At 44.6% G+C, this 22,760-nt stretch overlaps 1 protein-coding gene across 5 annotated transcripts in view; it reads left to right on the top strand.

Moving 5' to 3' along the window:
* ANK3 (ankyrin 3) overlaps nucleotides 1–22,760 on the top strand; it is a gene marked incomplete at its 5' end in the record, with an annotated part of 441,504 nt that overhangs the window by 286,469 nt on the left and 132,275 nt on the right. For all 5 annotated transcript variants that reach the window (XM_080938021.1, XM_080938020.1, XM_080938019.1 and 2 more), the window contains 4 exons: nucleotides 11,535–11,633; nucleotides 15,037–15,234; nucleotides 18,795–18,893; nucleotides 21,538–21,636. In XM_080938021.1, the coding sequence (XP_080794147.1) occupies nucleotides 11,535–11,633; nucleotides 15,037–15,234; nucleotides 18,795–18,893; nucleotides 21,538–21,636 (495 nt within the window). The remainder of the gene's footprint in view (nucleotides 1–11,534; nucleotides 11,634–15,036; nucleotides 15,235–18,794; nucleotides 18,894–21,537; nucleotides 21,637–22,760) is intronic.

Below are 22,760 nucleotides of genomic sequence, written 5' to 3'. Positions count from 1 at the left end.
CCAAAGACTTTTCTTTTTCCAGTGTCATTCTTTACCAAAGGACATGATGCTTCAGGGTGTTTGGGTCTCTGTTGATTCTATTGCAAGAAAGCATTCCCCAGATACCCAGGGCCACTGTGCTGATCTGATGTTGCCCAGCCTGTTGGCTCGTTCTAGCTCTTGCCAACACAGTGACATGACAGTGCTTGTGTGGTGATGGTGGGAGTGATTGGGGTGTGAGCACTCACTAGGGAGGCATTTTGGACTTAGTCTAGATGCTGCTCTTGATTCAAGGGCTTTATGGAGTTGCTATTTTCCAACGAGATCTTTATGGCTGGGTTTCTTTAGAGCCAACGATGCTCTGCCGAGGACCACCTGCTGTTCTCCGCACTGAACTCTCACTGTCTTCCAAGCTAGCATGAATGTTTGGTACTTGTCAAGGGAAGACTCCCTATGGCAGATGGTCTCTTACCATTTTTATTTCTTTTGCGTCAGTCCCCAGCCCAGTCAGAGACTCGATATAGTCCTTATTCGAGAACAAATCTAAATGTCGAGTTCCCTCCCTTGACTAACTTCTCGCCGTTTACTAATAAGGCTGCAGACTTGCATTTCCTGGTAAGATGTTATGAGAGCAGCGCTTACTTCTGGGATGCTGGCCCCAAGCCCCTAAGCCTGACCTGCCCTACAAGCTATTCTACTAGGTGCCCAGTGCCTCGTCCTCACGTTCCTCATTACTCAACACTGCACACCGAGCCACACCTTGGCAGGGAGACACACGTGTCCATCTCAGTAACCATAACACATCCCATACACTATGTACTCCAAAAGTATTCATTCAGTTATGGACATATGGAAATAAGATGGGCTCCCCAATGTTACATTTATCAAAAGGTCTTACTGCATTTGACTGTATACTGGTCCTTCTACAGTGTAATTTTTCTCTCCAACCTCAGTGGCATTCAAGTCTCATGGAAGAGTGAGAAGAAATTTATATATGGATACAGGGTGGTGGTGGTCATAATTCCAGATGTTTTCCAGAGAACATAGCCATAGCTTGTATATTTACCCTACATGCCTCCCACACACACACCCCAGCCCTGGAATGTAACTGGTTGTATTTCTCAGTTTAAAATTAAGAAAAAGAAAACCAAACGTCTGCTTGCCTTTACAGTCTTGGGAGTGTGGTTGTCCTCGTTAAAAACAAATTCTTGCCAAAAACAAAGTCATAGAAAGGCCTCCCTCAAGAGAGGAGGTTTTAAAATACAGCTTCATCAGAGTTTGAATTGCTGGCACAAACATTGGGTGACATGGAAGGTTCCAGGTTTATCCATGAACCGAGACTAGTTGAAAATCGTTCTTCAAGTCATACAAGATGGACTGATGGCTTTTATTTTCTGTCACAACTATTGGGAACTTAGCCCAGTGTGGTGATGCATACCTCTAATCTCAGCACTTGGGAAGGAGGGGCAGGAGAATAAGAGTTGAAGGTCAGGAGCTGGAGAGATGGCTCAGAGGTTAAGAGCACTGACTGCTCTTCCAGAGGTCCTGAGTTCAATTCCCAGCATCCACATGGTGGCTCACAATGAGATCTGATGCCCTCTTCTACTGTGTCTGAAGACAGCGACAGTGTACTTATATATAATAAATATATAAATCTTTATTTAAAAAAAGAGTTGAAGGTCATTCTAAACTACATGAGACACCCTCCCCACCCCATCTCAAAAAGCAAGCAAAAGCAACAAAAACCCAAATATTGATAGGAGTTGGAGAGAGGACTCGGTGGTTAAGAATACCTACTGTCTTCCTGAGGACCCTGGTTCAGTTCCCAGCATCAACACAGCAGCTCACAACCACCTATAGCTTCAGTTCCAAGACATCCAACACCTGCATCCAACACCTTCGTCTAGTCAACGTGGGCACTAGCCCACACATGTTGTGTGCAGGCAAAACACTCATCCACATAAAATGAAAATAATTCTTAATAAGTATTGAACCCTGAGAGTATCTGCTTAAATTCAGAGGTGTACAGATGAAACGCCCCAGGCTTCCTCTTTGAAGGAATGCACAGCCTCAGAAGAAGGCAGGGAGACTCTTTTCCCTTTGTTCTGACGTTTCGATGGCTGGCTGGATTACCTTGCTCAGGAAAGAGAGCAACACCATGCGTAAATGCTGCATGCCTGGTTTTCTAGACGAGGCTGTTGGGCTCAAGATGGTCACTGCTTTTGTTACTTGCCAGTTTGGTCACAGATACGGGCACCTACTTAATCTAGTGTTTCCCCTAGTGTGCTTTGGTAACTCTGATATCCAACTTTGAAATAACTTGACCAGCTAGACACCAAAGCACTCCACAGTGATCTCCTGTAAAGATCTTGCCTGTGCCCCTTTGTTAAAACCAAGTCATTGCAAATAAATAACTCACTGTTGAATTTCATTCTGAGTCTTAATGTGAATTTTTAAACATAGAACATTCTCTTGAAGTATTTGTGCATATCAAGTGTCTAATTTCAGAAAATTTATAACCACATTTAACGTTCACAGTTAACAAGTCAGTTTGTTGGGAGATTTATAATACATAAAAACTATGTCATATTTATAAACCCCCAAATCAAACCAAATATTATGAGTGGAATTGCATTACAGAATTCTCATGTTATTCATAAAGTATAACATTACTTCAACACATAACATTCATAAGATATTACTATATAACACAATGATAGTTGGATTATGATCATATAGAATATAAATCAAATGAGAAGGCTGAAGGGGGGAGAGGGAGAGGGACTGGGGAGAGAGAGAGAGAGAGAGAGAGAGAACAGATGGCTGATAGGTAGATAATGAATGTAAGCATAGATTGAATGAACATTCTTATAGCTTAGCATTCTAAATAACACTCAAAGACAACAGACACAAGCCCACTAAACTGGGGTAGAAACACCAAATAATACAGGGTTGTCTTCTCTCCAAGAGTTGTAGTTTGTAAGTAGAGAAAGGCCAAAGGGTTTCACATTCTTCTCTTTCAACTCTTTTTTATATTCTCTTTTACATTTGTACCTGTGTGCATGGATATGTGTAGGCTACAATGTGTGTGTGTGGTGTGTGTGTGTGTGTGTGTGTGTGTGTGTGTGGTTAGGGGGCAGGTTGCACCTTTACATGTTGAGTCATTGCACCAGCTCCCATTTTCATTTTAACTGAATGAACAGCACCAAAATCAGGAAAAGAAGGAACTGATTCCATGTCCATATACGATGGCAGAGATGCGTTCTTGATTGGAAAAGAGTACTGGATGTGTGTATTGACATAGTAGATGACGTTTGACATAGTAGATGAAACCCAGTATTTCGGAGGCAAGTCCATGCATGAACTCTCATTACGACTCTTGGCTTCCTGTATGACCTTGAATAATTACATCAAACCCCCAGAGCAGTTTTCTGATCTATCCATATAACCCCTAAGACCTCTCCTATGGAACAGTTGTCCAAATAAAATAAGACCCCAAATACAAAGTTCCAGTTAGAGAGGACATTAAAAATGGCTTTCCATTTTCTCTTGGGTTAACTCTACAACTGCCTAAGATTTAAAGCAAGGGTCAGTCAAGTTTTGAGTGTGTAGAAATACCAACATAAAGAATGGGCTTTTCTGTCCTTTGTTTTTAAACTCTAATCAGTGTTCAATGGTGTGTCTTGACTGCTGTACCAACTTCTCTGGGGTACACTGTTGGATATTACTCTTCTGACCTCAGTCACTTCGATACAATGTTCTACTTTACATTCACAAGTATCCCCCAGAGTTCTCCTGGCTTTACTTCCTTCTCCATCTCTAGAATGGGGGCTGAGATTGCTTAGGAAAAGAAAGAGAGAAAAGCCTAGAGGACACAAACCAAAATAAACCCATTACTTCCGGAAATTCCTCTCCTAGCCATGGTGTCCCTCTAACCTTGGCTTTGAGCAGAATCCAGATATTAAGGGTCTGTTCTAGATAATGTTCTCCAGTGTGACACCCTACTGTCCCCAACTTTCTGGTCCAAGCCCTGCTCTGTACTCTGCACAAAAGTCAGACTGAAGGGAGGTCTGTTTTGGTCTCCATGTATATAAGACATAGCTCCTAGTCTAACAGGAGAATGCATTCTGTTCAGCCAGCAGCATGGAGTTCCTGCCTCGCCTATAAGTTTAACATCACAGAAATGAAATACGAGCCCAGGACCAACCTGTATGGGCAATTCTGCCCCAGAGAAGCCCTTTCATTATGTTAGTGCTTTAAAAAAAAAAATCTAGGGAAGAGGCTGGAGAGATGGCTCAGCCATTAAAGGCTAGGCTCAAAACCAAAAATTCTAGGGGATTGGAAAGAAAATTGCCACCCTCGGAATTCTATTTCCCGCCCATAAGGTCTTTATGGCAACTCAGCATCCCACTCAACCCTGTCTAGTTTCTTACATACGTGTGGGATTGAAGTGGGCTCCCTCCCCCAAAACTGCCTTTGGCAAGAATCTGCCAGCTGGGAGTTAATGTTACATGAGGTTGGAGAACAGCTTTTTTTTTTTTTTTTTTTTTTTTTTTGGTCCAGGATTCCTTGTAATTGACACTTTACATACACTGCAAGTTTGCAGGGGGTGACATGAATTCTTGTGCCAAACAAACAAACAAACAAAGAGCCACAACATTTTTGTAAGTTGAAAGAGAGGAATACGCAAGTGTTTTGTTGGCCAGCACATTATCCATAAAGGCTCTTGTATAGGCTTGCAGAATCCTGGTTTACAAGAAAGGAAAATCTTATGAGAGCAAATTCTGAGAGTGAACAAACTGAGTCACGGTCTCCAGTCTAATCTTCATAAACACGGAGCTTCCTCCAGTGAAAAAGGTCAGGGGACTTAGGGGGGTGGTTGTTAGCTGCGGTTCTTTTATTTTTTTAAAGATTTATTTATTTATTTAATGCATATGGGTACACTGTTCTCTCTTCAGACACACCAGAAGAAGGCATTGGATTCCATGATAGATGATCATGAGCCACCATGTTGCTGGGAATTGAACTCATGTCCTCTGGAAGAGCAGTCAGCGCTCTTAACCACTGAGTCATCTCCTCAGCCCAGCTGCTGTGAGATATTTCAGTAGTGCTCCAGCAGTAGATACAATGAATCCACATCAAAAGAGAAACAGGACCTGTGAGATGGCTCAGCAGGTAGAGGAGCTTGCTGCCAAGCCTGGCAACCTATACCTGTTCCCCAGGACCCCCAGAAAAAGAAACCCAAGCCCTGAAGTTGTCCTCTAACCTCCACGTACATGTCACGGCACAGACACACAAACGAATGCAAAGCGTACTGCCTTTGTAGTTCAGGCTACCCCCAAGCTCCTCATACGGCTGCTTCAGTGGCCCTGACACAGGCAGAGTACCCCATCACACCTTGTTGGATTCAGCTACCCCTTCATCATTTATCTCATCTTTGGGGTTACGGGAGGGTAGACCATTGTTGAAGAAAATGATTATCCATAATATTTATTAAAGAATAGCTAGAAAGATGGCTCTGTGGTTAAGAGCGCTTGCTACTTTGCTTCCCAGTACCCATAACCACCTGGAACTACAAGTACAAGGTATCTGATGTTCTCTTCTGGCCTCTGTGGGTACCTGCATACATGTACATGTGTATATACACATGTAGCAGTAAAGATAAGTCTTTTAAAAGTTCATAAGTCAGGGGGCTGGGGAGATGGCTCAGTGGTTAAGAGCACCAACTGTTCTTCCAGAGGACCTGAGTTCAATTCCCAGCAACCACATGGTGGCTCACAACCATCTGCCATGAGGTCCGATGCCCTCTTCTGGTGTGTCTGAAGACAGCTACAGTGTACTCACATACATGAAATAAATAAATCTTTATTTTAAAATATTGGTAAGTCAGGCAGATTTCTCTACTACAGAGCCTTACTCTACAAACCCAAGGAAAGCGAGAGCCCAGCTCAACTCTGAATACAAGGACAGTTAAGGTATGATGTGAAACAGAGCTTGAGAAGTTACTAAGAGGGAGCAAGCATCATGGGGTGGAGGGACTGTGGCCAAAGCAACATGGCAGACAAAAGGCTTTTCTGAAGGTGGATTCGGGTGCTAAGATGGTGGTGGGTGGGGTTAAGGAGTTGTAGCAGATCAGGGGTTGGGGAGTCTCTCTGAGCTGACCTTGCGAGGTTCCCTTCTAGAGGAAGCAGAGGTGAAAGAGCAGGACCCCAAAGTTGGGACACTGATAGGCAAAAGCTGTAGGGGCAAGTTTGAGTTAGATATTCTCCAAAGGAGGTGCAGAAAAGAAGACAGAGGTAGGATGTCAGAGGTAGGAAGATCATGTGGAGTTTTTAGGGAGTCTTCTCAGATACACTACAGTGCAGTGGTTCTCAATCTATGTGTTGTGATTTCCTTGGGAGTTGAACCATCCTTTCACAAGGGGTTGCATACCAGATAGCCTTCATTTCATACATTTATATTACAATTCATAACAGCAACAGAATTACAGTGATGAAGTGACAATGGAAATAATGTCATTGCTGGAGGGGTGACCGCAACACGAGGAACCGTATTAAAGGGTTGCAGCATTAGGAAGGTGGGAAACATTGCTATTGTGGGTTCATTTTGATCAGGGTGCAGGAAGCTGGGTTCGGTCAGCAGCACTGGGTAAACTGGGCATGGTGGTGCATACCTGGAACCCCAGCTCTCAGGAGGTAGAAGCAAGAGGACTTAGAGTTCAGGGTCATCCTGGGCAATATAGTGAGTTTGATGCTAGCCTAGCCCACATGAGACGCTGTCTCAAGGAATTTTTTTTCTTTTTAAAGAGAGATAAAAATGCTGTATTGTTAAGACAACAAGGATTTGGATCTTGCAATGCATGTTTCTGAAAAGATCGTCTCGTGGCAGGGGCGACCACAAGAGTGCTAACTGGAAAAGGGAAGGAGGCAGAGAAAGCCAGGTTGAAGCCGAGATAGATGTTAAAAGGTTTGGAATGCCACCCTGAAGAACTGTTTTAATTCTGTGCATCTAGATGTTGGTGAGAGAGGTAGTGTGCTCCTGTGCTGAGGCCAGTGTGGAGAGTAAGTTTTGGAGAGCCTTGTCAAATGTGACCCCCTATTATTCTCTGCCATGTCGCCTTGAGATGGGGGTCTCCCCTTGAACTTGGAGCTTACTGATTCTTGACCAGGCTGCTAGCAAACTGGTAAACCCTAGCATCTTCCTGCCCGCCCACACATTCCAACACTCCATCATCAGCACCAGCAGCGTTGAGGCTGAGGGTATGTGTGACCGTGACCTGTTTCTTACATGGGTGCAGGGGATTCGAACCGAGGTCTTCATGCTTGCTCACCAGCACTCTTAGCCACCAAGCTTCCTCGCCAGCACCACCCTGAAGAACTTACAGTGCACAGAGAGGTGAATTGCAGTTACTAGAATTCTTCCTAAACAAAGCTCTGTGCTGAGGGACTGGCCTAGGGGAACCCAGCCACTATTCAGCAATAAAGCCAAACAAACTTCAAAGTGTGTACCATTTTCATTATTATTATTATTATTATTATTATTATTATTATTATTATTAATTTATTTATTTATTATTTTGTCCAGAAGATAAAAAGTAAGTCTTACAGAGTAGCTGGGCAACCTCAGTGTCCTTGGTTGTTAAAAAAAAAAAAAAAAAAAAAAACTGGGCTGCTCGCTAAGGATCTTACTTTAACTCGCAGTGCTGGTTTCTATTGACCTACAAATGCCCCTAGAAGCTCAGCCAGCCCCACCTGTACAGCTGGCCTTCTTGACAGGATACCCAGCTTCCTTGTGGGCTTCTCTCCTGCTGGGACTGTACTTGAAAGCAGTATAATTCAAAAAGCGTCAAATCACCTTTGCAGCTGATGGGACGGAGCCAGCGTTGAGAGCATTTCAAGGTCTCTCCTGTTGGCTGCTCTTTGCAGTTCAGGGGGAGACTGATGAATCTGACCGTGGGGAAAGTAGACAGCAGATATATAATTAAGGAGTGCCTGCAACCCGGAAGTCAGAGGAAGCCACCTCCAGATGGCCGCTAGGTTGAGGTGGTCAGGACAGTGCTGAGGTTCTAGTGGCAGCATGCTTTAAGGTGGCTACTTCGGGGATCCGATCACAGCGTCACTGTAGGCCAGCTGCAGAGCATTCCAGAAGCAAGGTACAGATCCTAGGAGTAGAGGTCTTCGAACAGCAAAACCACTCGGCCTGGAATGACAAATGCCAATTAAAAGGAAAAGAAATTCTGAGCTTAAAGATTGGTTTTCACTGCCCCTTGGTTCTCTTGAGTAGTCATTATCAATAGCTTTAACCTCCCCTGGCAAATGTCCTTGCAGAACTGGGGACAAATCTAGTGTATCACACCTGCTGATTTCAGTGCCTCTGATGTGTTCACGTCCCCTCTGGTCTCATCCTGAATTCAGCCTGTGTCTCTTTGGTAGCGCAATCCCATCTCTTTAAACCACGAGGGTTTGATGTTTTTAAGTGACTGTTACTTGTGTGCACATGATATATGTGTGCAGGTTTGTGTCGCAGTGAACGTATCAGAGGCCAGTTTTGTGGGGTCAGTTATCTCTTTGTGTGAGTTCCAGGAACGGAGCTCGGGTTCCCAGGTTTGAGGATATTTCCATGTTGTGCCATTTCTCTGGCCCTTCCAAGGGTCCTCAAACTCAGAAAAAATAATGTCCATAAGTTGGGGTAGTATGCCTAAAGCTATTAGAGTCTGTACTTGTATTTAATTTTGCTGTGGTGGCCACACATGGTCATGTGGTGTGCCCCACATTCCGATAAGAGAACTGAGGTACTTCTCTGTCTCTGCTGGGCTTTAGCTTGTAACTTATCATACACTTTATGGCATCTCTGCAATCTACCATTTTCATCCACTGAATGGTGTGTGTGTGTGTGTGTGTGTGTGTGTGTGTGTGATGTAGGGGTATGTGTAGTGTATTGGTATGGTGTGTGTGGTGTATGTATGTATGTGTGTGATGTAGAGGTATTTGTGGTGTGTGTGTGTGGTTTGTGGGATGTGTGTGATGTGTGTGTGTTAGGTGGGGGGAGTATATATGTGGTATGTGACATGTGTGTGATGTGTGTATGTATGTGCACATGTATGTGAGCTGTTTGTGTGTATGTGTCTCATCTGTGAAAATCTATAAACATTTCTCAAGGCCATCACATATATTGTAGCCCCTGCAGGGCCTTCATTCTTTAGTTTATCTGTTACCTATGATAGGTTAGCTATATCTTGTTTCTGCCGAGGATAATTGATGGACTGTGACTGACACAAAATCCATCCTCTTTCTGTCTCTGTCTCTTTGTCATGTCTCTCTTTCTCTATGTGTCTGTGTGTTTCTGCATGTATGTGTTTATATGTGTTTGTATGTCTGTGTGTGTCTGTGTGTTGGGGGCTGTTGTATGTGCACATATGAGTATGTGGTATATATGTGCAGTGTGTGTGTGTGTGTGTGTGTGTGTGTGTGTGTGGTATAATATTTGTGGTGTGTGTTGAGTATGTGTATCTGTGTGTTTGTGGGGAAGTGTTGTATGTGCATGTGTTAAGTATGTGGGGTGTGTGAGTGTGTGTGTGTGTGTGTGTGAGTGTGTGTGTGTGTGTGTGTGTGTATGTGTGTGTGTGTGTGTGTATGAACTATCAGCGAGCCAGGATGAGGGCAGAGCCCCCACTACTCTGTATCTCCTTAGACATGCTCAGGTGTTTTGTTACTAGGCAACCACCAGGACTTGATGATGGGTTTGTTTGGGTTGCTGTTTATCTGTTTGCTTGTAGCTTCCCATGTTCTGCTTCCTCCTGAAAGACTACATTGCTCTGACTTACAGAGCAAACACTTGCCATCAGCCTGACAGGGAGAACAGATAGTTAAATGTCCCTCGAGAGTGCTCCATGTACTATTCGTTACTGGAATCCAGTTTTAAAGAGCTCGGATGCTCCTTAGAGTGGCAGTCCTCTGCACATATGGCGGCGCATGCTTGCTTACGAAGCACTGTCACCAGCTTTACGCCTCAGCCTTACTCCTCAGATCTGCCCAGCTAGAAAGTGAATCCAGGATGCTGGATCAAACTCTGCCGCTGGTAGACAGGACTGTCTTTAGGAGAGGTTTTATTATATGCAGGAATCTTCACCCTGTGAAAACTCCAGGAGGCTGGGGAGCACTTGGACAGCTGAGAGTCTTTCTGCTCACCCAGCTCCTGCTGAGTCTCTTTTCTTAATTATCCCTTAGCAGATGGTCCTTGTCTATGACAACTGAAGGAAGGTCCACGGGGTCCAAAGGTGCACAGCCCTGGGAGGAGAGGGATGCAAGGAAGACGGCAGAACACTGCTGTCCTGTTGAGAGCTTGTGACTCTAAATAAATGGAAAATGAATGTTTGTGCCTACCAGAAGAGTTGTCAGAACGAGTCATACAGCCATTGGTGCTGAAGAGAATGATGAACTTGGTGCTAGAAGGATGGCTCAGCAGCTAAACGTCTGAGTCCCTGCACACATATCGGAGAGCTCACAATATCCCGTAACTCTGGTTCCAGCAGATGTGACACCCTTTCTGGCTTCCAAGGGCACCCATATACCCATGGCATATACTCACAGAAACATACACACAAATAAAAATTAAATAAAATGAAATAATTTTAATTATAAAAATAAATCTAGGAACTCAAAGTAAAAGGAATCAATAAAACATTAGAAAAACATTTTGCTCAGATATTGAGTGTTAGGTTCCCAGAATTTATAGAGCTTCTACGGCGGCCATTATGAGTCAGTCTACTCTGCAAACAAAATTTCTTACCACTAACGTCTGTAGACGCAAAATTTAGAGATGGTGTTTATAGTCTAGAGCATGTCTCCTTCTATGAGTAAGTCATCCTTAGTAGCATATAGGAAACTGACCATGAGGATACCCGATTCCTTACAAGGGGTTTTTAACAACTCATTTAATAATCGCAAAATTCTTGGTAGTTTTTATATTTTGATCGGTCATGTTTGTACATGGATTGGATTAACCATCCCAATCAGATCTATTTTTGATAGTCCAAGGCTGTGTTCTCAAGAAATCAGGAAAGCTATCTTAAATTTAAATGTATATATGCTCACACTAGAGCATATGAGGTGATAATCAGTGCATACTGAAGCAAAATTACCTCAAGAAAAAAGTATTCCCTGAGTATGGTGCAAAGCCATGTAAGAGGAGAAAGGTCACTATACAATTTCCCCCAGAATTCCTCTTTAAAGGTTTAGGTCTGAGGAGATAGCTCAGTTTGCAGAGTTTCTGCTGTGCAAATTTGGGGACCTGAAACCCACAAAAAGCACAGGGCCTATAATCCCTGTCATGGGGAAGTAGAAACAGTTGAGTCTCTTCCTGGGGCTTAAATTTACAAAAATACCATTCCAGGTTTTAAAATAAAAAAAAAGTTACTTTATGAAATCCATGAGCAAATCTTTGAGCACCACCTGGTCCACAGCATCCTAGGTGGTTTTACACCACGACGGGACATACACAACGCACACAGCATTTTCTGAAATGTACTGACTTCCAGTATCACCTTTGTTCCGCAGGACGGTCTGACCCCGCTGCACTGTGGGGCAAGAAGTGGCCACGAGCAGGTGGTAGAGATGTTGCTTGACAGAGCTGCCCCCATCCTTTCAAAAACCAAGGTAAGGTCTCCGGTTCCTGAACATCAGCGCCGTGCTCGGATATGAGCCTTTGGAACGAGAGGAGAGCACCGTCGCCATCCCTACTAAGTGGAACTCGGGATCATCACTTCTTTAGGGGAGCCCAAAATAAGCTTCGTGTCTGGGGAGATGGCTCAGAGGATTAAAGCTCGCTCTGCTGGCATGAGGACTGTGCTTCAGGTCGCCAGCACCCACACTGAAGCTATAAAAACTAGCGAGCACCCGTAATCCCTGCACTGGGAAAACGGGGCAGAACTCCTGTAAGTCTGCTAGCTAGATGAGCCAGAATCAGTAAAGAAGAGGGTTCGGCAAGGGAGACTATGTCCACTGTTGTCCAGGCATCTGCATGTACGCATGCATGTGTGCTTGCACACCTAAGTATGCACATGCACAAGCAAGCACTCACACACATGCAAAATAAGGTTAGGTTTATGAAGTCTTTGTGGATGATGTGTTCTATAGCAAAGCCATTTTATTTTACTTGTTACTTTGGTCTACTGTGCTTACTGTTTAATGTTACACAATGAGACTTTCGAGGCTCGGCCGACTACGGCTTTGAAAAGTCTTTTTTCTACATCCCCAAACCCAGTTTATTTCTTGAGAGTTCATAAACTGGGGGGCTGGGGGGCACAGCTTAATGGTAGAGTATTTCCCGTCCATACACCGGGCCCTTGGTTTTCGCAAGTTTAAAACATTAAAACTCATCTTAGCCATCCCCCCGCTACTGTAAGATTTGGAGGATAAGCCTGCCTGCCCTTCCGATTCCCAGCAGTCCAGGGGAACCCCATGTCAGCTCGGAGAACCGAACGTGTACCTCTCTCCCTGTTTCCATGTTTACCGGTGACAAGGGCAACTTGAAATTGGTCATAGCAAGGAACCCTCACACGCTATGCGATGGGATCTGGGGCGCGTTGAGAACTTTGTCATTTCGGAGGGCTGGTTTTTAAACCCCACTCGGCATGTTCATGTACAGGTGTGTGCACTCTTGGGATCCCTCAAGGAGCCTGAAACTCATCCCTGAAGCCAGGCTGGGTGGCAGGCAAGCTCCAGGGAGCTTCTCGTCAGTCCTCACAATGCCACGACAGACATATGCTGTCATGCCTGGCTTTTTATGTGGGGTTCCTAGGGGATCGAATTCTGGTCTTGAAGGTTGTACGGCAAGCAATTCGCCAACTCCGCCACATCCCTGGCCCACCAAGGAGACCTCTCTGATGGACTGTCCTACCTGTGCTCACCATGTCCTTAAGTCAGCATCATCCGGGCAGGGTTCCTTCCCCATCCGTCTTCCTTACACCATTAGAAAGAACCTCTCTGCTGCTGTTGTTAGTACATGCTTGCTACCTGGCTTTCCTTGGTAGAATGAAAGTCAGAACGCTTTCTCGTTCAGCCCAAACCCCTAGATTAGTACACAGCACTTATGAAGACACTATATAATACGTACTGAGAGAGAAGTCATAGATCCTGGCAAGCCTAGCTTTAAGGCAATCTGTCAGGTCCCTTAAGCCTCTTGTATCGCTAAGAAAGCCTATCAGTCCTGAAGCCATCTTCAATGTGAGCCCTTTCCGTGGGCTACTTGATTTTTCTGTCTTCGTTCTCACTGTCATTCCCTGGGACACTGAGTTAGTTTTCTACCTGTGTCATTATTCTACATAGAGTTTTCTGCTCTCCTGCTGTGATAGAGGAAAGGGTTTTTATTTGACTTACACTTCCAGGTTACCATTCATCCATCAGTGAGGGAAGCCAGTGAACCAAGAACTTGAAGCAGAAACCATGAATGAACACCGCTTGCTTGATGTACCATGCGTACCTAGCTTCCTCACACCACTTGGGCCCGCCTGCCCAGGGAATGGTGCCACCCACAGTGGGCTAGGACTTGCTATGTCAGTTCCAATCAATATAATCCTGTGTTCTCTGAGATTTGTTTGCTTTGAACTTCCTCTAAGACTACAGAAAAACATAAATCAAAGGAGGATTTGGTGGAAGTGAGGGAGGACCTGTGGGAGGGTTTGTGTCAGATGTGAAATGCCCCAGCCCTTGGCGACACCTTCCTTGTCTACTTTGGTTCAGAATATTGGAATGGAATGATCTAAGCAGTAACATCCCAATTCCCCAATGGCCGCCCAAATTCTTCTCAATATTTATCATACTTTTATCCTTTTTTTTTAAAATCTGCAGAACTCTTTGCTAGGCGGTATGGGGAGTTACTATCATAATTTTTTTGCCTTTAAGGACCACATATATCTGAAATATGTGGCCATCAGGGGTAGCAGGATTCACATTGCTTTGTCTAAGAATTTTTCATGTCATGCTGCAATAAATGTAGGGAAAATAACTGGTCTTAGAGAAATCAGGTGTTCCTGGCTCCCCAGGCACACGTCCCAGGTCTTTAAGTACTGTTGCTGACTACGTTTTTTTAAACAGAATTTGCTGTTATCACGGAGGAAACGGCTTGTTTGGCTTATTTAATGTGCTAAGTTGTACCGTCAGTAATTTAGGCCTCCCTGTGGTAAATGAGCCTGCTGAGAATCTCCAGGCTCACCCACTTTGCTTCCACACTTAATGGACACTTAAAAGGGCTAACATTACTCGGCCTGAACTCACTTATCCCAAACCCTGAGGAGTGACTGTCATTCTCAACATTTTCCCTTTGGTGCTGGAGACTGAGCCAAAGGGCTTCCACATTCCTTTGTTTTCTGAGATCTTGAAACAAGTCTTCAACTTCTTCAGACTGCACATGACTATTATTAAGCCAGGATGATTTAAGCTGAGCTCTCCTCGCTGGGCCGATGGTCAGTAGCTTCCTTTGAGTCATCAACACACGGGGGCGCCAGACTTCTAGAAATGGATGAAGGCTTCCCTGCCACTGTTGCAGTGGTTCCACAGTTACAAATGGTCTCTCTCTTTCTCTCTCTCTCTCTCTCTCTCTCTCACACACACACACACACACACACTCACTCTCTCTCTCTCTCTCTCTCTCTCTCTCTCTCTCTCTCGTAGCTTTAAATGATAAATTCTATTGAGAATATAGTAACCTCTGGCCTGGTACAAACCATACAAGTTTTAAACTGGGGAGAGAAATTACCCTTGACAGTTTGTTTTTGTTTTTTTGTTTGTTTGTTTGTTTGTTTGTTTGTTTCTTATGGAAAGGGAAGGGAAAGTTTTGTTTTTTAAAGCAGGAGCCGTTCAAAAGGATTGCCAACACCCTTTAAAAAACATAAGGTATTTTCTAATGAAGAGTCAGGGTTTTTAACAGGTTTCTGTTTGTTCTGCTAATTGGCCCGTTTGAGCTAAAAAGTAAAAACAAAACAAAACAAAACAAACAAACAAACAAACAAAAAACCCAACAACACAAAACAGTGAGTCCTCTTCTCCTTCTGTGTTCCAGAATGGACTGTCCCCACTGCACATGGCCACACAGGGAGACCATTTAAACTGCGTCCAACTCCTTCTCCAGCACAACGTGCCCGTGGATGATGTCACCAATGACTACCTGACCGCCCTCCACGTGGCGGCCCACTGCGGCCATTACAAAGTTGCCAAGGTTCTTTTGGATAAGAAAGCTAACCCCAATGCCAAAGCCCTGGTGAGTTGCCCTGCCACCCAGCCCATGCGAGCGTCCCACCCGTGCGAGCGTCCCACCCGTGCGAGCGTCCCGCTGACAGCACATGGTGCTCTGCATGTGGAGGGATTGCTGTCCATTAAATCATGGTTCTTTGTTTCCGAACCTCCTTAGGGGATAAACAAAGCCTCCTGTGCTGGCTGGAATAAAACTAGCGATTGAAAATGGCTCGTTCTTCAGGGTCCCCCTCAGGCTCATCCTATCTGACATTCAATGGTTATAAAAAGACACACCTGACCAGCTTTGTTCACCTCACTGTGGTAACGTGATGGTTAGACATTTGAGGGGCTTTGTTGTTTTCTTTCTGAAATGTAGAATCTTGAAGCAAACTAGACATGACAACTTAAACCTCTTATCCCAGCCCTTGTTAGGCTGGGACAGGAGGATTACTATGAGTTTAGAACTAGCCTGATCTACAGAAGGAGACTTTGTTTCAGATAAGAATAATGTGTGCATGTGTGTATGTATGTAATATACATATGCATATACATAAATGTATACTATACACATATACATACACACACACACATATATTTATATATATATATGTATATATATATATATATATATATATATATATATATATATATATATATATATATATATATATATATACCACACATATACACATATATATGGGCAGCTGTGCATAATGGCAGAAGCAGGAGAGCTCTGAGTTCGAGGCCAGCCAGGTCTAATGACAAGTCTCAGGCTAGCCAGAGCTATACAGTGAGACCTTGTCTTAAAAATAATTATATTTGTGAGCTGAAATGATGTTAGCCTTTGGTTTTCTTGATAAGACAGTGTGTGCCATTGTTAAAGTAAGTAATCCTCAGTAAAGTTAAAATAAGTAATCCTTAGTGGAGTGTTGACATTTCATTCAGACTGAGCCCTTGCGCTCAGGGAAAGAGCGAAAATGCCCAATTCCAGGGAAGCGTTAATTGACTAGTAATTTTGAGGTAAAGGCTGAATCTAACCAACCCTTCCTGGCAGGCTTCTGCTTCCCTCTAATGCTGCCTTGTGATCTTGCCCTTCACAACCCCTGCCTCTGCCTCAGGGGTCCTGAAATTCACTAGAAAAGAGGGAGCTTAGCCTCCCGTACACAGCCCACACGCCTTTGCCTTTGTGACCCCAACAGCTTCTACCAAAAAGGTATTTTAGGAGGCACTGGCTTGCCCAGTGTGTCCGAAGCCTCTGCCTTCTGAGAAGGGAGGGGACGCTGAATGACCATGACTCACGCTTTTTCCATAGGAGAAAAAAAAAGGTCCTAAAGCAAGGCGTGGGCTTAACTTTCATTTCCCTATGACTAAAGTTTTCCCAACACAGGCACATTGTAGACAGTTATCCTGGGATGGATTAGAGCCAAAAAAAAAAAACAGTTCCTGGGACCTGTTCAGAGGTACCTGCTACAGCTTTGACTTCACCCTGTGTGGTGGACTGGGTGTCAGTCTGGGGATAATTTGTTTAAATGCCAATTCTTCTATGAGATTAAACCTTCAAGCAAATGAGCTCCAGGCTGTCGAGACATCTAAGGTCCTGTGTTTTTAGAGGAAGCACATGTTCGAGCCTTGCTTTGGATTGGTTTTGGGTTTTGCTTTTTCAGAGGGGGTTTCTCTGAATAGTCCCGGCTCTCCTGGGATTCACTTTGTAGACCAGGCTGGACTCAAACACAGAGAGCCACCTGCCTCTGCTGGGCCTGAAGGCCTGTGCTGCCACTGCTCCGCTGCCGTGGGCTTGAGTCCTAAAGCTACAAAATAAACTCTCTAGGGCTGGTAAACACAAGTGTCCTGTCACACAGGGGACAGGTCCGAGCAGGCACTGGCAAAGGTTGACTGTGCAAACAAACTTCACGCCCTTTATGCTGGTGTTTGCCCCAGCTGTAAGTGAGGCAAACGGGAACATTGGCTTCTTAATTCAGTACATAGAGGAGTGGAAAATGCTCAGTGAACACACTCTGGTCCCTTACTACCGAGTCTCAGAAGGCTCGGGCGAAATGCCTGGGAACCCCAGGTACAAGGCAGGACACTAATGCCTCTCGCAAAGACAAGTCAAGTCCGTCCTCTCTGAATTTGGGAGTTTGATGTTCTAAGTTGGCAAATCCGGACAGCAGTGTTTTATAAGGCTGTGTTTCTTGTACGGAGATGTCCAGAGTCAGGAAGAGAGTGGGTGCTTTGAATGAAATAAAAAGTGGGGAAAAAAAGGACATGATTGATCCTAGGTATGGCGGAGGAGAACGTTTATTAGATATAAGGGAGACACAGAGGCACACTAGGGGAGTCTGGCGTGGTCATGACCCAAACCATGTGAGAGAGGCAGAGGGGAAAAGAGAGAGGGGAGCCAAACACAGTAGGCAGGAGGCCAGAGATATAAAAGGGGCAAAAGAGAGGCGGGGTGGGGGGAGACACACACACACACACACACACACACACACACACACAGAGAGAGAGAGAGAGAGAGAGAGAGAGAGAAGGAGAGAGAGAAGAAAGGATTATATAGGACAGAGCCTCTGAGGAAAGGACAGCCCAGCCCAGGAAATCTAAAGGGAAGAGTATGCCAGCTATACCCTGAAACAGGTAGGGACTGAGGGATGCTGGGAGAACCTGGAGGCCAGGTCCACTTTGATATGTTAGATAGGCATATTTAGCGTGCAGGTTTGAAACTCCACACACACTTGTACTATAGTGAGGCAGGCAATCAAGGATACTATGAAAGGTCAACTGGAGAGAGTTGGACTCAGCCCAGTCAGTGGTGGCACAAACCTTTAGAGCCACCGCCCACCACCAAAAGGGCAAAAGAAATGATGTCAGCTAGGATAATGCCGCGTGCCTGCAGTCCAGACCATCCAAAGGAAAACGGAGGGCTGGAGACATGGTTCAGTGGTTAGGAACACCGGCTGCTCTCCTAGAGGACTCAGGTTCAATTCCCAGCACCCACGCAGCAGCTTACAACTGTTTGTAGCTCCAGTTCCAAGGAACCTGACTTCCATAGGGCATTGTATACACCTCGTGGGCATCTGCAGCACCCATACACATAAAATAATAACTTAAGGGCTCAGCTCTTCCAGAGGTCCTGAGTTCAATTCCCAGCAACCACATAGTGGCTCACAACCATCTGCCATGGGGTCCAATGCCCTCTTCTGGTGTGTCTGAAGACAGGGACAGTGTACTCACATACATAAAATAAATACATAGTTTAACTAATAATAATAACCTAAAAAAGAAAGATCAGAAGGCACATGTCTGAGTCCAGCTTACTACATAATAAGACTCTGAGTCAAAAATCAAAATGAGATCTTTTATAAAAGCAAGGAAGTGTATACACCTTTTGCCTTTCCCCACAAGGAAATTACAACCTGGGATCCTTGCTAGGAACCATCCGGACTCCCTTGCCTTCCATGTGTCTTGCCGCTTGTGGCTCTGAAGTCCACAGCGTGCCTTCCTGTACTAGATGTCTGTTCCCGCGTGTGGTGGGAACCAACCCCCATGGGTTGAAGTTAAGTCGATGAATGTGTTTGTCCCTGACAGAATGGCTTCACCCCTCTCCATATCGCCTGCAAAAAGAACCGCATCCGAGTAATGGAGCTCCTTCTGAAGCACGGTGCATCTATTCAGGCCGTGACGGAGGTGAGAGTACTTGCTGGACCCAGGGGACAGGCGACCATAGCTTTAGCAGCCGTGGGTTTTCCTCTGGAGAAGCAGCTATAGGCCAGTTTGTCTTCTGAGGGGCAGCTCGTTGCCATCCTGCTTTGTCTTGGGTAGAGGCTGGCTGTGCCACCAAAGGATCCCTCACTTGGCTGCTGGTGGCTGTCAGAAAGACTGAGAAACTTGCTCCCATGGTAAGAGGGAGTAAGGACTGTTCCGTGTGGACATTTACGGTGAATGAAGTATGTGAGTGCTGCAGTTAGGAGCATGGAAGCCCTGTGTGCTTTTCCTCTGAACCCATTGAGAGAATCCATCCTTGTGGGTCAGCGCTGGGTCTCCACACAGCAAATGGGCCTGTGTCGCCCACTCCACCTCTCCATCTTCCCAACTCCAGGAACTCTGTCTGCAAATTGGAGTGTTGGCTCTTCTCCTGGAGCAGGTGTGTGTGTTTCATTCGTTTGCCCAGCTGGCACTGCACATCTGGGCCACCTCTTCCAGACGATCTGCCCCTACTGCCTGCCTCGCCCTGGGTGCTCTCCATGGGACAGACACAACATATTTCTACCCATGTTCCTATCCAGTTGTTCACCTGTGACCCTGTGACCCCCCTGTGACCCCAGAAGCCACATACCCAGCCCTCCTGTCCTCACATGTCCATAGTTCAGGAAGTCGTTTTAAATGCTTGACTCTAGGCACACAAGCTTCTGTACCATTCCTTGTATGTGGAATGTCTGCCTTGCCTTGAAATGCTTCTAAATTCTCAACACACAGTGGTTAGAAATACCAGAAAAGGGGCATTTCATGAGGCTTGTGTCTGTGTGTGAGGTGCCCTGGTGTTTCTTGTACAGAGCAGTGGTTTTATCTCAGGGGAAACCCTTTGGGGTCAGAATAAACTCTGAGACAAAGGTTGGATCGAAGTTGTCTAATGTTCAGAGATGTTTGCCAGTGCTGAGAAGCCTCTACAAGACTCCAGGTCCCTGAGGGACTCTCCTGTTGCTGGAAAAGTATGACAAGCCAAAACTAAACGTGCTCTTTCCTCCTTTGCTTTGTCTTTACTGTTGGGAGGTTGGCAGGCAGACTCTTTCTTCTTTTAGCATATACTTTCCTTTTCTGGATAAAATTTGTCTTATAGGTACATATATATTCTCTATATACATATTAGTGTATCGCTGTATACATATACGCATGTATATGAGAACCTGCAGCCTTACCCATGCTAGGTGATACTCTACCACTGACCTTCAGAACTAGCCCTGTCATCCATGAATATGTAGTATGTATGAATTATAGACCCATCTCACAGTTTTATAGAGATTCACCACACCCTTCTCTCTTTAAAGACAAAGGTCATTTTTTTCCTCTTCCCATTGTTTTTATCAGGTTCATGTTGTAAAATAATTAAATTCTAAACATGAAAAAGATGAAACAAAGGAGCTGGAGAGATGGAATCTGGTTCCCTCTTCTGGTGTGTCTGAAGATAGTGACAATGTACTCACATACATAAATATAAAAAATAAATAAATAAAAACTCTTAAGAATAAAATAGAACAAAATTGTATGGGTAGGAAAAGGAAATTGAACTCCTTCACATGGCTCTTAAGATTTTAAGTCGCCTTCTTAGTTTCTCTATCTATACCTGTGAGCCATGAATATACTCAATATAAAATAACCTTGGATCGTTAGGTCCTGCTTCACACATAGTATTCAGGGAAGGAGCTGTGCATGTGTCCATGGATTCAAGCAAGCATGCTCTTGTTCTCAACGTGCATTAAATGCATTTACAGTGTTTGCAGAGTTGACAGATTGGATCACTGGAATGCCCAGCACTACGTTTTTCTTTATTAGAGGGGTGGTTTGCGTTGGCTACTTCATATATCATAGGTCCCATTTATTCAGAGTCTATGGGTATTCCAAGTCCAGAATAGTATTTGAATTAATAGCCAAGACTTTGCTAAAGTATGTATTATAATTGTGTCCCACATACAAACACATACATGGACACAAGAAAAGTTCCAAAGTATGGGGTAAACTTTATTTCCCTCCAAACTTTTTCTTTAATTTCTATCAAAAATATAAAATAAATGTTTCTTTCTTTGATAGAGGTGACATACAGTTTTTCATTATCACGGGCCTTACTTTAAAGAAGTGACAATTGTGTTGATATAGTCACCTCATAAAGTCTGTGATATAATCTTGATGTCTTCTCATTTGACCCCTGAGCTGGTTAAGGTGGTTGCATGGATTTTGGGTGAGTCAATGGATGTGTGGATAGAGTGGATGGATGGAAGGATGGATGGATGGGTGGATGGATGGATGGATGGATGGATGGATGGATGGATGGATGGGTGGGTGGATGGATGGATGAGTGGGTGGTGGGTAGACACATGGTGGATGGATAGATGGAAAGATGGATGGATGGGTGAATGGATGGAAGGATAAGTGGATAGATGAGTGGGTGGTAGGTAGATAAATGGATAGATTGGTGGACAGATGGATGGGAGGATGGATGGATGGACATGTAGGTAGATACACAAGTAGATGGCTATAAGCAGGCAGACAGGCAAATACATAATCAAGCCTCTTGGATCATAGCCTAACAACCAATGTTTTCTTCCTTCCCCTTCAGTCGGGCCTTACCCCAATCCATGTTGCTGCCTTCATGGGACATGTAAATATTGTGTCACAGCTAATGCATCATGGAGCCTCCCCAAACACCACCAACGTGGTAAGTAGCCTTAACAAAGAAGCTCAGTTGTGGGTTTTTAAGATGTTGGAAAAAGTGGCTTTTCTGCACTTCTGCACTTACATTATTTACTATCAGTAAGCTGACTGCTATGTAATTTTATTACTTCAGATACAGAGTTTGGTTTTTCAGGTATAGATTATGAGGACCCATCTGGTTTTTTTCACTTTGAAGGCAAGATCCTCTCAGTATCCAGTTCACCAAACATTATTAAGGCTTAAGGAACATGTCCATGAGGATTGCAAGAACATCACTCTTGGAAACTCGGATGGCGATGTGGTGCTGCAGAACTTTCTGGCAGAACCCATCAAAAGCACTGCGTGTGAGGGTGGGACTCACACAGTGTCATCCAGTGCGCAGTGCTTTCATGTAACTTGAAAGGCATCCATCCTCTTTGAGTGTTCTGCCATGTTGCAGCAAAATCATGGACATATAAGTAAGCAGATCACCAGTGTTTCCCCAAGCTGAGTCTCACCATCATATCCATGAGATGACTTGGCATGATTCCCGAGCAGTAGCTGCTCCCCCTGAGCAGGCCGTGCCATCTGATGTTGTTTTACAGTCTTTCAAATTTGGCATCATCTTTGTAGCGCAATGGGCCACGAGCACAAGACCGCCAGTTTAACTCATGTGCAAGAAAGAAGTAAAGGCATGCAGTTATCAATCACAGAGGGGGTGCATATGTACTTGCACAGGGTTAAAGCCAGATGTCAGTGTCCTTCATAAAAAACAGCGTGTAATAAAGCAAGCAGCAACCTCAGTTCTTTCTAGTGAGTACAAGGCATGTCTCCCGGGAGGACACATCCAGTCCGTCCACTCAGACAGATGGCTTGTTGGGCAAAGCTTAATTTATAAAAGTCACTCCAACATGGGTTTTGCTGGTGTGAGCAAATGTATTTGGTTTTCATTGTTTATATCTGTGTATACTCTCTGTCACGTCGGCCTTTTGTGAGTGAACTAGTGAATGAATGAATGATCTGAGTTAGAGACTGTTGGGTGAAAGGGTAAGGTGGAGGTGGGAGAAAGGAGTGGCCCTCCTGATAGTATCAAGAAATGGGATCTGATCTATTGAGATCACTGCAGGCGAGTGGGCCACATCGGACTCC

Source organism: Micromys minutus (assembly GCF_963924665.1).
Source record: "Micromys minutus genome assembly, chromosome: 25".
In the NCBI taxonomy this organism is placed as follows: domain Eukaryota; kingdom Metazoa; phylum Chordata; class Mammalia; order Rodentia; family Muridae; genus Micromys; species Micromys minutus.
Note: the sequence above shows the minus strand (reverse complement) of the source record. Positions and strands in the feature narration are given on the sequence as shown.